Genomic DNA, 12,505 nt, shown 5'->3' with positions numbered 1-12,505 from the left:
TGACATTAACAGGGGGCTGCATTGTTGCGTTTTGGGTTGTTTTTCTCTTAATCAGCGCACAGAAAGGGCATGTTTCCTGTATAGAAGAACTAGGATTCCATAACACACACACACACACACACACACATACACATGCAAGAGCACACACACTTTGACTCACACATTGACACCGTAGCCCACAGCCGCATCAGGGCCCCATTACTCTGCAGGAAAAATAGAGCCTTGTTTGCCCTAACATCATGGGAACACACAGACTCTGGAGAGGCCACTTTGACTACCCAGCTGTGCTACTATACTGCTGACCAAGGGTCATGGTCCTTCAGGTGGGGTTGAGCTAGTGCAGAACCACCACGCAGTCAGTTACAAATTAAACAATATTATGCCAAGTTATTCATAGTTGATAATACAATAATTGTAAAACCTCCAGAGCCTTATTCAAGGTCACAAGATAAGGAGATAGATTAATAGATGATGGTTATGTGTGCTTGCGCTTTGGGGATGGGGAGGTCAGGGGTCATGTTGAGCACAGCATTACCTCAGGAAAGTGCAAACAATGAGGTCAGATGTTGTGGTTGGGAGGTGAAGCACTTTGTTTGGGTTTGTGGATGGAACAGCCCAATCCAGCTGGGCCACAGGGACAAGTCACATCTCAGCTTTTCTTTCTCGACCTCTTTTCAACAAAAGGAGAAGTCGTTGTGGGAGGGAGAGAGAAACATTGGCTGGCTTGTCGGGACAAGTTATATATACACACACACACACACACACGTGCACAACGGCGCACGCTCCCACACTCCGGCTCGTGCAGACGCAGGCAGAATGTAATTTATTGCGCAATAGTCCGCTAATACGCTCCGGCTTTAATGGTGTTTATTTGAGCTTTCCCAAGTCTCCCTTTGAGCTCCCAGCACACGGCCATTAAGAGGCCTCCTCCTGTTAATTACAGCTGAACACCAGTCAGTCTCTCAGCCCCCCTCTCCTCTCCTCTCCTCTCCTCTCCTCTCCTCTCCTCTCCTCTCCTCTCCTCTCCTCTCCTCTCCTCTCCTCTCCTCTCCTCTCCTCTCCTGCTCCTGCTGATATTAGCCTGCCTCGCACAACCGCCAAGCACTGAAACTTAATACACCATGCAGCGCTTGCTGTCTCTCCCGCACTCTCCCTCCCTTTACATTCTCTACTATATATCGTATTGCTCTGTACCCATCACCTTTTTATAGGTTCACCAGCGTTCTCCTGCCACTGCTATGCATGCCAGGAAAGGCAACACAGGGTGAAACCTCTTCATCAAGGAATCACCTCTGGTGCCCTTTGAAATTATGAAAATACTCAATAAAAAATCCATTGGTATAGCAAAAGAGATGAAAGGTTTCTCTGTTCACCAATGCTGTCCCTCAGCATAACAGTGTGGTGTATCTCCTCTCCCCCCAGGACCCAAAGGTCTACCAGGTCTCCCAGGAGAGAGGGGTCTACTTGGGCTTCCTGGACCTCCAGGACCCCCTGGACCCCCAGCCACTACCAGTGCCCACATCCCAGAGCCAGACCAGGGTAAGGAGAGCACCACTACAACAGACAGCCATATCCAACACCACACACACTCCATTCATCAGATTAACAGTAGTGTTATGGAACACCTCCCACTCAAATCATTTGTTTGTAATTATGATGTCATGTAGGGCAATGTGTGTGCCTTACAGCCCTAATTGCTCTTTGTCACCATCGCTCATGCTCATCTGGGTCAATTTTCCATTCAGTGGGTTTGTATGAAAATTCTAGTGCAGTTCATGAGTTTTCACACCCCGGAATTATGGACTTGGAGATGTCCCAGCGGTGAAAAACCAGATGCATAGTCGGCCTCTGTCAGACAACCACCCTCACCCCTCCCCTTCTCACAATAGGTGGTCTTTTTCTGTGCCAAACCAGAGGAAGTGACCTCAGTCCACACAGAATCAATTTGCCATGAGTCCAAAATAAGTGGATCTGCAGAGGCAGTAGTTTACTGAGAGGTGTGGGCTGAGGATGCCACCTTCCTTTGGTCTTTAAATAGGTGAGAAATACCTGTTGATGCTCTCACTTCCACTGAAAATCGCCATGTTCCCCATGTCTTTTACATTACACAGTGTCACACCCTGACCTTAGAGATCCTGTTTATGTCTCTATTTTGGTTTGGTTAGGGTGTGATTTGGGGTGGGTATTCTATGTTCTATTATTTGTATTGCTATGTTTTGGCTGGGTAGGGTTCTCAATCAGGGACAGCTGTCTATCGTTGTCTCTGATTGAGAACCATACTTAGGTAGCCCTTTTCTGTCTCTGTGGGAAGTTGACTTTGTTTATGGCACATAGCCTTTAACTTCACGGTTTGTTTTGCAGTGTTTATTGTTTCGTTTGGCATCTTTTCTAATAAATAGAATATGTACGCTCACAACGCTGCACCTTGGTCCTCTTCATTCAACGACCGTGAAAGAACTTCCCACCACAAACGGACCAAGCAGCATGGTAACGAGGAGAAGCGTGTTCAAGAGGACTGGACATGGGAGGAGATCCTGGTGGGAAAGGATCCTGGACATGAGAGGAGATCCTGGTGGGAAAGGATCGCCTGTTTGGGGGGGGCACACAAGGAGATTGGCTGAGTCAGGTTGGAGACCTGAGCCAACTCCTCGTGCATACCGTGGTGAGTGTCGTACTGGCCAGGCACCGTGTTATGCGGTGGAGCGCACGGTGTCTCCAGTACGCGTTCTTAGCCTGGTGCGTTACATTCCAGCTCCCCGCATCTGCCGGGCTAGGGTGAGCATCCAGCCAGGACGGGTTGTGCCAGCCCTGCTCTCCAGACCTCCAGTGCGCCTCCTCGGCCCAGTATATCCTGCGCCGGCTCTGCGCACTGTGTCTCCGGTACGTCTGCACAGCCCAGTGTGTCCTGTGCCAGCGCCCCGCATTTGCAGGGTGAAGATAACCACCCAGCCAGGACGGGTTGTGCAGGCTCTAAGCTCAAGAACTCCAGTGCGCCTCCACGGCCCAGTGTATCCGGTGCCTCTGCCAAGGACAAGGCCTCCTGTATGTCTCCCCAGCCTGGTGAGTCCTGTGCCTGCTGCCAGAACCAGGCCTCCTGTATGTCTCCCCAGCCTGGTGAGCCCTGTGGTAGCTCCGCGTACCAGACTGTACGTCTCCTCACTCCAGTGATAATCCATGGTACGAAGCCTCCAGTGATGATCCATGGCAAGAAGCCTCCAGTGATGATCCATGGCACAAAGCCTCCAGTGATGATCCATGGCACAAAGCCTCCAGTGATGATCCATGGCACAAAGCCTCCAGTGATGATCCATGGCAAGAAGCCTCCAGCGATGATGCATGGCAAGAAGCCTCCAGTGATGATCCATGGCAAGAAGCCTCCAGTGATGATCCATGGCAAGAAGCCTCCAGTGATGATCCATGGCAAGAAGCCTCCAGTGATGATCCATGGCAAGAAGCCTCCAGTGATGATCCATGGCAAGAAGCCTCCAGTGATGATCCATGGCACGAAGCCTCCAGTGAGTAGTCATGGCACGAAGCCTCCCACGACGGCCTCCAGTCCGGATCCCCCAGCGACGGTCTCCTGGCCGGAGTCCGCACCTTTGGGGGGGTTCTATTATTTGTATTTCTATGTTTTGGCCGGGTAGGGTTCTCAATCAGGGACAGCTGTCTATCGTTGTCTCTGATTGAGAACCATACTTAGGTAGCCCTTTTCTGTCTCTGTGGGAAGTTGAGGGAATAAATGTAAGGATATTAGAAAGAGACAAATGTATGCAATGTGTTTTAACTGGTACTCCCTCTCCCCAGGTCATGTCTACTTGCCAAAATGGCCTGAGAGGAAGGTGATTGAGTGCCGGTTGAGAGGGTCTGAGTCTGTGGAAGGGAAATATATACATATATGATGGGGGAGCGAGAGAGAGACAGAGAGACAGAGGGAGGGGCGAAGACACAAACTGGGATAAGAACCTGTCCATCACTGATGTCACTCAACCATTTCCAGATGTGGAGCTGAAACAGGGGTTCATACAACCTCCCGCAAGGTTGGAGCTCAGGCAATATGAGAAGGTATGAGGGCTGAATGGCTAAAATAGAGAGGAGGAAATGGGCTGCAGAGTGTCGGTTGTGTAGTTGAAAAGATGGATAATTCTAGCTGTAAGTAAATCAGGGTTGGCATTGAGAATTCTGAAACTAGGAGCCGTTTCTTTCACATCAAAGTGAAAGCAGGGGTTCTGTGCTGAGCTTCCTTTGGAAAACACTGGCTTATTGGCTTCCCCGTATCGATCTGGAGGCTGGAATCTCCTGCAACAGAATGGGAATAAACCCTGCTATCTTCAGGTGGGACAGGTAGAGAGGAGAGGATGTGTGAACCTAGCCGTTTTAGAAGATCATAGACATTACAGATGTAGGACACTATTGTAAACCCAGGACATTGTGGGGTTGGAAAGTAGAGGGACATGAACTCCATGTCAGAGAAGGTGTTGAAGAACAGGAGCAGGAAATGAAGAGAACAATAAAGAATGTTTCAATAGAGACAGACAGGCAGACAGACCGAAGGACGGACTAGTGGGAGGCTCGGAAGAACAGACGAACAGACAGAAAAACAGGCAGACACCTCACCTCCGCAGCTATTTTTAGAAAGGGTTGTGTGGGACTGGAACAGAGTTTAGAGTCAGTGTGGCAGCTGGAGGATGTGTCTCGTTGATAGGCCTTCTCCTCCCTGCTCTCCTCTTCTGTGGCACTCCATCAACACTGTGCCCCCTGTCAGCCTGAGACAACTCTTAAAAACCACACACTTCCACATCACTGGGACATTTCCTACCTTTTTTCCTCTCTCTTTCCCACAGATGTAGAGCAGCTCAGAAGTGCTCTGTCAGCACAATGTCAATGGAGGTGACTCAAGTCATTCTTAAATAGTGAACCATGTGTACTTGTAGGACATGAATTCCACATACACATGAGTGCAAACAATGTGATAATCATGATATGATATTTAGCCATACATTTACCTATCTATGGAGAAGATGGGCCCGTGTGATGGTTCTGAAAGAAGCCTGGACATTTGTGTGAGAGCATTGCCCCCTGTAGGCACCTGTCAGTAATGCAGTTCAGTAAATGAAGTGCTCCATCAGTCCTCTTGCCATTGTCCTTTTTAACCACTCGTCTGTGTGCATGTCCTCTGTATTCCAGGTCAGGGCAAGCTGCTCCTCTCCAACACCTTCCCTGACCCACGAGGGGCTCCTGTCCAGGGCCCCCAAGGCCCTGATGGACCTGCTGGTCAGTATCTCCGTCTCTCTGTCTTGGTCCCCAGCCAGAAAACATGTTGGTTTCAATATCATGTCAGTGTAGTGATTCAATTGCATATTAATTTGGGTTCTCGTACCAGTTATGCCCCTGGACTAAATATAAGAATGAACAAAAGTCTCCGTTCTCTGTCAGATTCACTGAAACACATCTCTCCTGTCCCCAACTCTCCTCTTGAAATTGCTGATTTCCTCATTAGAGGAAGTTGGAGTTGCTTCCTGTCTCTTAAATGTTGTATTGATTTGTTGTTTGCCTGTCCCTCCTGCCTTAGTTTGCATCAACAGCGTTCAATGGAATTATGTGTCAAGATGAGCCTTTTCCATTCCCGTGTTTAAAGTGAGCCGTAAGAGGAGTGAGCTTGGGCCAGCTCCTATGATTGATCAGATTTTGGATAAGACATATCTAGCATCCCTTCTATCATGACCAACCAAGGCAGATTTAAGTATGTTCAATATAACATTGTAACAAGCATGTCTGTATATGTAACGGTTTTCCCAGTCCAGTAATTCTTTACACGTCTACAGTGGAGGTAGGAATAGGAAGACACAGTTGTTAGTATTCATCTGAAAAATGACTTCTTATTATTTGTTTGACTTTTTAACCGTGGTTTATGTCATAGTCCAAATGCCTTTGCATAATCTGATTGTCTTATCTTGTTCCAGCTGTTCCAAAACACACACAACATGAAACCCTTTCCTATCCATTATCCATTATTCATCTTTTTTTCTCTCCTTTATTTTGTCTCTCCTTTCATTCTCAATTTGCCTTGTGTGTCTGATAATAACCTATCTTGGCCTATAAAGGCAACCTAACCTAAAAGCTGCTTATTACCTTAATGCTCACAGTCCTTATGTGTCCCATCATACAGGTCCCCCAGGCCCCAAAGGCCCCATGGGACCCCCTGGCCCAGCAGGACAGAACGTAGGTGTTTGCCTTAGCACTACATTAGGCAGTGTGTAATGGTGCAATAGAAATAATAATCATCATATGAGTGAGATTAGATCCACTTACTGCACACTTCTACAAATGATGTGTCTTTCTCAACATTATCTCCGGTCTCTCTACAGGGGAAGTCGGGGGCCCCTGGGAGACACGGCCCAGTGGGGCCAAAAGGAGAACGTGGGGAGAGAGTGAGAACAATGCACAGGCCAGCCAGGGCCCAACCACACCTAATGTTTCCATTCTATTTTTTCCATCCCCTAGATAGAGAGACAAAACTCCTAACTTGCCTCTGGCTTCTTAGGGTCCTCTGGGATATCCAGGAGAGAGAGGATTCATAGGAGATCCGGTAAGACACCTACTTCCTGTATAGCTGTGGCCCTGATGAGTGTGGCCTTCATAAAGACGCGTTAGTGTGAGGAAAACCTACACGTCACACCTGAATACAGCATGGTAAACTATACAAACCAGCATTCTCACAAACTCAGAGAATGGGTTTCTTCTGCTGCTTTTTCAAAGGCAGTACTGTCATGCAATTGAAGTGACATCACAGGTGTTCCATTACTCTTTACTTAATGTTTCGATTTAGGGAGTACCAGGAGCCAAGGGAGAACCAGGAGAGAAAGGCCTGCCGGTAAGACTAAAATATATGGGCTGTACACCACTGGGCTGCATAAGACCAGGAGGCAGGAGAGGAAACTGGGGCCCTTTCTCAATTAGTCTTTCTTTGATTCCTTGTGTCTTCTCTCCTTGCACCCACCAAAGCCATAGGAGGAGAATGTCCAAGGGGAGGAACCTTGGGGTCTTCTCTTCCAATGGTGTTTGAGAAGGAAGCGAGGATATAGGATGCGAGAAATGTGGGAAAACGAATTGAGAAAGAGTCAATTTCCTCACAGTGTACTTAAATTGTATAAATACTGTTTACTGTATAGACAATGATTGTGTCCGTCTAATCACTGCTTTTCCTTTGCATCTTTCTCATGTTACAAGAACAATCTAAATGTAAGTGATCTAAATGATTTTTGACAGCAAGTCACCACTACGATCCATGTCCAATCACCACGTTTACATGCTTATCTTTGCGATTTCACTTTTTGATAAAGTTTACTGTTAGTATTGTTCTGCAAATGGTCCTGCATTTGTTTTGTTTTTGAAATACTTATTTACTTTATAGTATGTCCGTTTACTGCATGTGGGATTGTGGTTGCTGTTGTTTGTATGTGTTCTGTTTCGTGATGATTTTAAGATCATGTGGTTTTTTGGTCCTTGGGGTGTGCTGTAGAATGCTGCCCCTTGTTGAAAACACTGTCCTACTCCTGTCCGACCCTAAAGCTGTCTGACTCCCTCTGCAAGCTACTGTCTCCATGGCTACCTTTCACAGTCACATTCTGAGAATCTGACATTGGCATATACATACACACACGCCTACCTAACGCTCCTACCTCACACGTGCTAAGTCATTTGCTGACTGAGGGAAAGATCATGGAATCTATAAGAATCTGTTGAGTGGCATGTAATATATAATTGTATTGAGGATCAATATCTGATCATGCCATGCTTTTACAAACCCTTCTACAAATTATATACATTTTGCAAAGGATGACATGTTCATATGTTAATTTAACTAGTGTACAACACATATTGTGTATACATCGTATAAATGTTATTATAAACTGGGTGGTTCGAGCCCTGAATGCTGATTGGCTGACAACCGTGGTATATCAGACCGTATATCACAGGTATGACAAAACATTTTACTGCTCTAATTACGTTGGTAACCAGTTTATAATAGCAATAAGGCACCTCGGGGGTTTGTGATATATGGCCAATATACCACGGCTAAGGGCTGTATCCAGGCACTCCGTGTTGCGTCGTGCATAAGAACAGCCCTTAGCCGGGGTATATTGGCCATATACCACACCCCCTCGGGCCTTTTTGCTTAAGCATGTGTCGAATGTATATGCCAAATCACTCCATTTAGAGTTGTGGGAACAGTGGTGATGGGTTAGTGCTGGGTGTGTGGGGTAGGGTGTTTGGATTGGGGTTGGAAATGTGAGTGGATACAGCTATCCTCCAGTGTCCCACAATGCATGGCTGCATGCTCCCATCCTTATTTACTGCACTGTTTGCCATTTCTCTTTTTGCTTGCCAAACTCATATGTAAACTCTGTGTTTAACTTAGTGTAATAACAAAAAAATGCAGCAATAACACAGGAACCAGGCAAGATTACTCTAAAATGTATCGCAAACCCAAAATATATTTCTTATCTCCTCGACGGCCTCACTACCGCCCCACTATCTGTTCTGCTCCCATCTGCTCCTCATCAATCAATGACATAGAGGAGCTTGTTATTGTGGAGCCATACAACCTGGAAAAACACAAGTACACTGGACATTAGACATTGTTATGATTTATACAGTACTGTAGCTTAAGGAAATCTTGCCTTTTGTTCCGTAGAGATTTGTCCGCTACTCGTTAATCAGTTTATTTCTTTACCCAAGAGAAAAGTACTCAGGCATCCACGTTAACACAATCGTGTGCATGCGTTCTTTATCAACTGTCACTGACATGATTGCTTGTGTCTGTGTTATCTTTGTGTTTTTATTTTCTATGTTTCATATTTTTTCTTAGGGGATTATTCATAAAGCCAGTAGGTCTTTCTTGAAAAGTAGGTATTGATCTGTTTCTCATTTTAAACAGAAACTTTAAAAAAGACTAAAGACTTACTGGCTTTATCTGGTGAGCGTATTTTAACACAGTGAGAGATGGATTGGCAGCTATTATGACCACAGCTGTATTAACAGTCATGTAGATACAATATACTGAGACTTCAGACTAAGACTTTACAAATGTTTTTAGAAAATCACTTTTTTTGTCATGCAACCCCTCTAAAATACTTGCCTGGTTGAATAGCTGCTCATCTTGATCAAGTCCAGAGGGAATGTGGATGGCATGGTCAAACCTGAAGCCTTGGACAGTCTACTCCACTTTTGTTATGTCAACAACATAGGAATATGTTGTGATGTGCATGCTGTTTTTACCCAGCATGGCAAAGACTGGCCTGGTATGGCAGCATGGCCAGAGAACGAGGGAGATGGAGGGATGAGATAAAGGGATGCGGGCTGGGTGCGTGGACTGGTTTTAACCTGCTAACTGCTGTAATGGATTGACAGAGAGAAAATGACTTGCACCTTGGCGGGCAATTTGTTTGGCTTGTGCTCCTTACCTTGACGGCTGTATCTATCTTCACAGGGGGACGGGATACATCAGATCAGAGAAGCGCTGAAGATCTTAGCCGAGAGGGTTTTAATCCTCGAGACTATGATCGGTATTCATGGTGAGTAGGAGGCGTGGTCAGCTTGAGGCAGCAGGGTCAGCTTGAGGCAGCAGGGTCAGCTTGAGGCAGCAGGGTCAGCTTTAGGCAGGGGTCAGATGAGGCTGGATCTCACCCCACCCTCCACCACTCGTGGGACGTGGGACGTGGGACATGGGGTATGGACAGAGGTAGAACAGCCCCAGGACCAGGCCTGGTGTGTCCACTCTCCACCCCTCACCCAGTCCCCTTGTCACTGTTCTCCGATAGGACATTAGTTTGAAGATGTTCCAAGACTTGCAGGCAGACTTGGAGCTTCTGGCTCGCAGGGTGACACTGCTGGAGGCTATCATCTGGCCAGGTAACGCTGGTAACCATCCTCACCCCTCATTCAGGCTAGATTACACTATCTACTGCATTTGGCATGCAGGGAACATACTTATAATACTATTTTATGTCTTTTTTTGCTTTTAAAGTTGTTGCTCTATGTGGACTCACATTAGTAGACATCTACCAGTAAATGTTGATTTCTTCACTAAATAAATGCATGTAACTCAAATGACTTTCATCTCTAGACACATGATAATGATGGATATCTCATCAGCCTATGGCAACATCATATAAATGCTTTATGATATTTAATAATGTGCTCTATTAACTAAGTATTTGATATGTATGTCTCATATATGTATGCATAGGGTAGCATGGCCCCAACTCATTGTTTCTTCAACAGAGCCTGATCTAGGGTCTGGAGATGGTTCGTTCGGCACTGCGTCCCAAGGCGGTTTCTACAGGAATAAGCGGGCAGGCGCCCTACCCTATTGGCTTGTCTCCCCTCCTCTGTCCTCAGACACCAAGGTTCAGGGGAAGTAGCATCCCTCCTGCATCTCTGAGGATCACGGGGTCTAACCACCCCTCCCTTAGGTCTCTCTGGCACTCTACTGATCCAGACCTTATCTGATACCCTCTGTCGGCTGTACCATCAGATGAAAGGTGGGGGACACCTCAGGGAAGCCCCACTGGTGCTCCGGAGTCTTCCCACCTCCATTGGGAACCAGTACCACCCCCCTCTACCCCAACACACACCTCCCCATAGACCCATGGCTCCCCCTGTGTCCCGTCCCTGTGTCTACAGCTAGGAAATATTTCAGCCTCGGAAAACATGCAAAGATAAAAGGAAACCCAATATTGAAGGAAAATACCACCCCAAAACTATATTTTGGTATTTGTTTAATTTGTGCATTGTTGACATAGTCCCAAATGTTTTGCTTGTCAGCAATAAAGTTTTCAAGATATGTAACATTCAAAATACAGAAATCATCCCTGTATGATGCATTTAAGCATCGTATGATAATTTTTGCGGGGAGTTTTCCTTGAAATGTTTAATGGTGCTCATTCAACTGAAACAATTCTGGACTATAAGGGTCATTGCAGTATAGTGAAAATGAGGGTCAATTAAAGGAGAAATCAAGTGTGAAAGAAAAGAGACTGGCTCTGAGAATTTGTTTGGACTTTAACAATGTCGGGAATCTCAGAGGTTTACTTATTTAAATATATTTAACATGTACAGACTACAAGACACACATGTACACAAACAAACCTCTTCCCTTTATATTCCTTTTGGTTCTATAATATTGTTTTAGTCCTTGTTATGAAGTGCACTATAAAGATGAAGAATTACACGCCGTTCCCATTGAGGTGTCAGTTGACATGTTATGAAAAGTCAAGCATATCCGTGTGTGTGTCTTGGTGTCTGATATCCCCCCATTTAAATCAAACACACAAGGGATGTAATTGTATTTATTTTATTAACATTCTAGTTGAGATGTATGTTGTTGCACATCAAATCAGTTCTGTGCTACCCTTTTCTGCACTTTCTACATTTTTAGACAGTATTTTCTCAACAACGGTGCCGAAATACAAAACTCATATCCTTATAGCAAAGTATATTCTACAAAGTTCTGATTTGTGATCAAATTCCTGCATTTCTTTCGAACCCCAAGCTGCAGCTCGTGCATAAACTGTCAGTAGTAAGACACCTCACATTTATTTTAAAGCCACAAGCTAAAGCAATGTCATCTCTAAGAAACCCTTTCTCCTACAGCAACTTCAGTCCTAAGCACACAGTAGGAGTAGAGGACTTGTTGATGGAACTTGAATACATTTTTTGGCGTGACTTTGTACCACTATTTCATTCTTTAGATTTGACATTTTAGTAATTTAGCAGACGGTCTTATCCACAGCGACTTTCAGTAGTGAGTGCATACATTTTTCATACTTTTTTTCGTATACTTCGACTGATTTATCTGTCACAGTCAAGAAAAAGGCTTCTTTGATCAAATGTGTTTCTTTATCTTATAAAAAAAATATCAATAGCAGTTTCTTGTTTTGTGTGTAACGTCATATGTATTTTCCATTAAGGGGCCTATTTCAAATCGCTTGCTAATGTGTTATTGTGCAAAAAAATCTTGTAGATGCTTGGTATAATAAATAATTGTTTTGTGTTTTTTAACAGGCTCATTGTCCTCATTCTTTTCATAATTACATTTATTTGAGTACTCTTGTCTTTTCCTTTTACCTCCCAGGGTACATTTTAGCACAAGTTCAGCTCAGTAAAACCCAAGAAAATAACAATATCATGATACTAAATCATACCTTCTGTTCCAAGCTCCTGCTAGTTGGCCACTCTGTGTTGATCTGACAAGCCTCAGGTATTCCTTGGTGGCAGGGGGCTCTTTTCTTTGGATGTCGTCACAGCCTCCTCCCCAACTCTGTCATCAATGAGCAGGGAGATGGCGCCATCTAACTGTCTAGTGGCAGCCAGCGCCACCACAGCTTTATGTGTAGGAAACTCTTCTCCAGTTGCTGAAGCCTTAAAAAAAAGATGTCAATAATGTTTTTGCTCAATATAATTATTTTATTTGATGACTCAGGCATGTTTGATCACAGCTTGC

General features: G+C 45.1%; 1 protein-coding gene across 4 annotated transcripts in view; it reads left to right on the top strand.

The window, feature by feature from the left end:
* LOC110525725 (uncharacterized) overlaps positions 1-12,063 on the top strand; it is a 77,557-nt gene extending 65,494 nt beyond the window's left edge. For 2 of the 4 annotated variants that reach the window (XM_090237648.1, XM_036979867.2), the window contains exons 9-16: positions 1,423-1,539; positions 5,185-5,271; positions 6,167-6,219; positions 6,366-6,428; positions 6,542-6,586; positions 6,827-6,871; positions 9,491-9,575; positions 10,285-12,063. In XM_090237648.1, the coding sequence (XP_090093774.1) occupies positions 1,423-1,539; positions 5,185-5,271; positions 6,167-6,219; positions 6,366-6,428; positions 6,542-6,586; positions 6,827-6,871; positions 9,491-9,575; positions 10,285-10,424 (635 nt within the window). In that variant the 3' untranslated portion in view covers positions 10,425-12,063. Of the gene's footprint in view, positions 1-1,422; positions 1,540-5,184; positions 5,272-6,166; positions 6,220-6,365; positions 6,429-6,541; positions 6,587-6,826; positions 6,872-7,227; positions 7,240-9,490; positions 9,576-9,821; positions 9,913-10,284 lie in introns of all 4 variants that reach the window. The other 2 variants (XM_036979864.2, XM_036979866.2) reach the window with 2 other exon arrangements.
* The last annotated feature ends 442 nt before the right edge of the window (positions 12,064-12,505 follow it).

This window comes from Oncorhynchus mykiss, chromosome 6 (assembly GCF_057628025.1).
Source record: "Oncorhynchus mykiss isolate SJ-2025 chromosome 6, ASM5762802v1, whole genome shotgun sequence".
Taxonomy (NCBI): domain Eukaryota; kingdom Metazoa; phylum Chordata; class Actinopteri; order Salmoniformes; family Salmonidae; genus Oncorhynchus; species Oncorhynchus mykiss.
The sequence above is the reverse complement of the archived record's forward strand: the minus strand, read 5'-3'. Positions and strand labels throughout refer to the sequence as shown.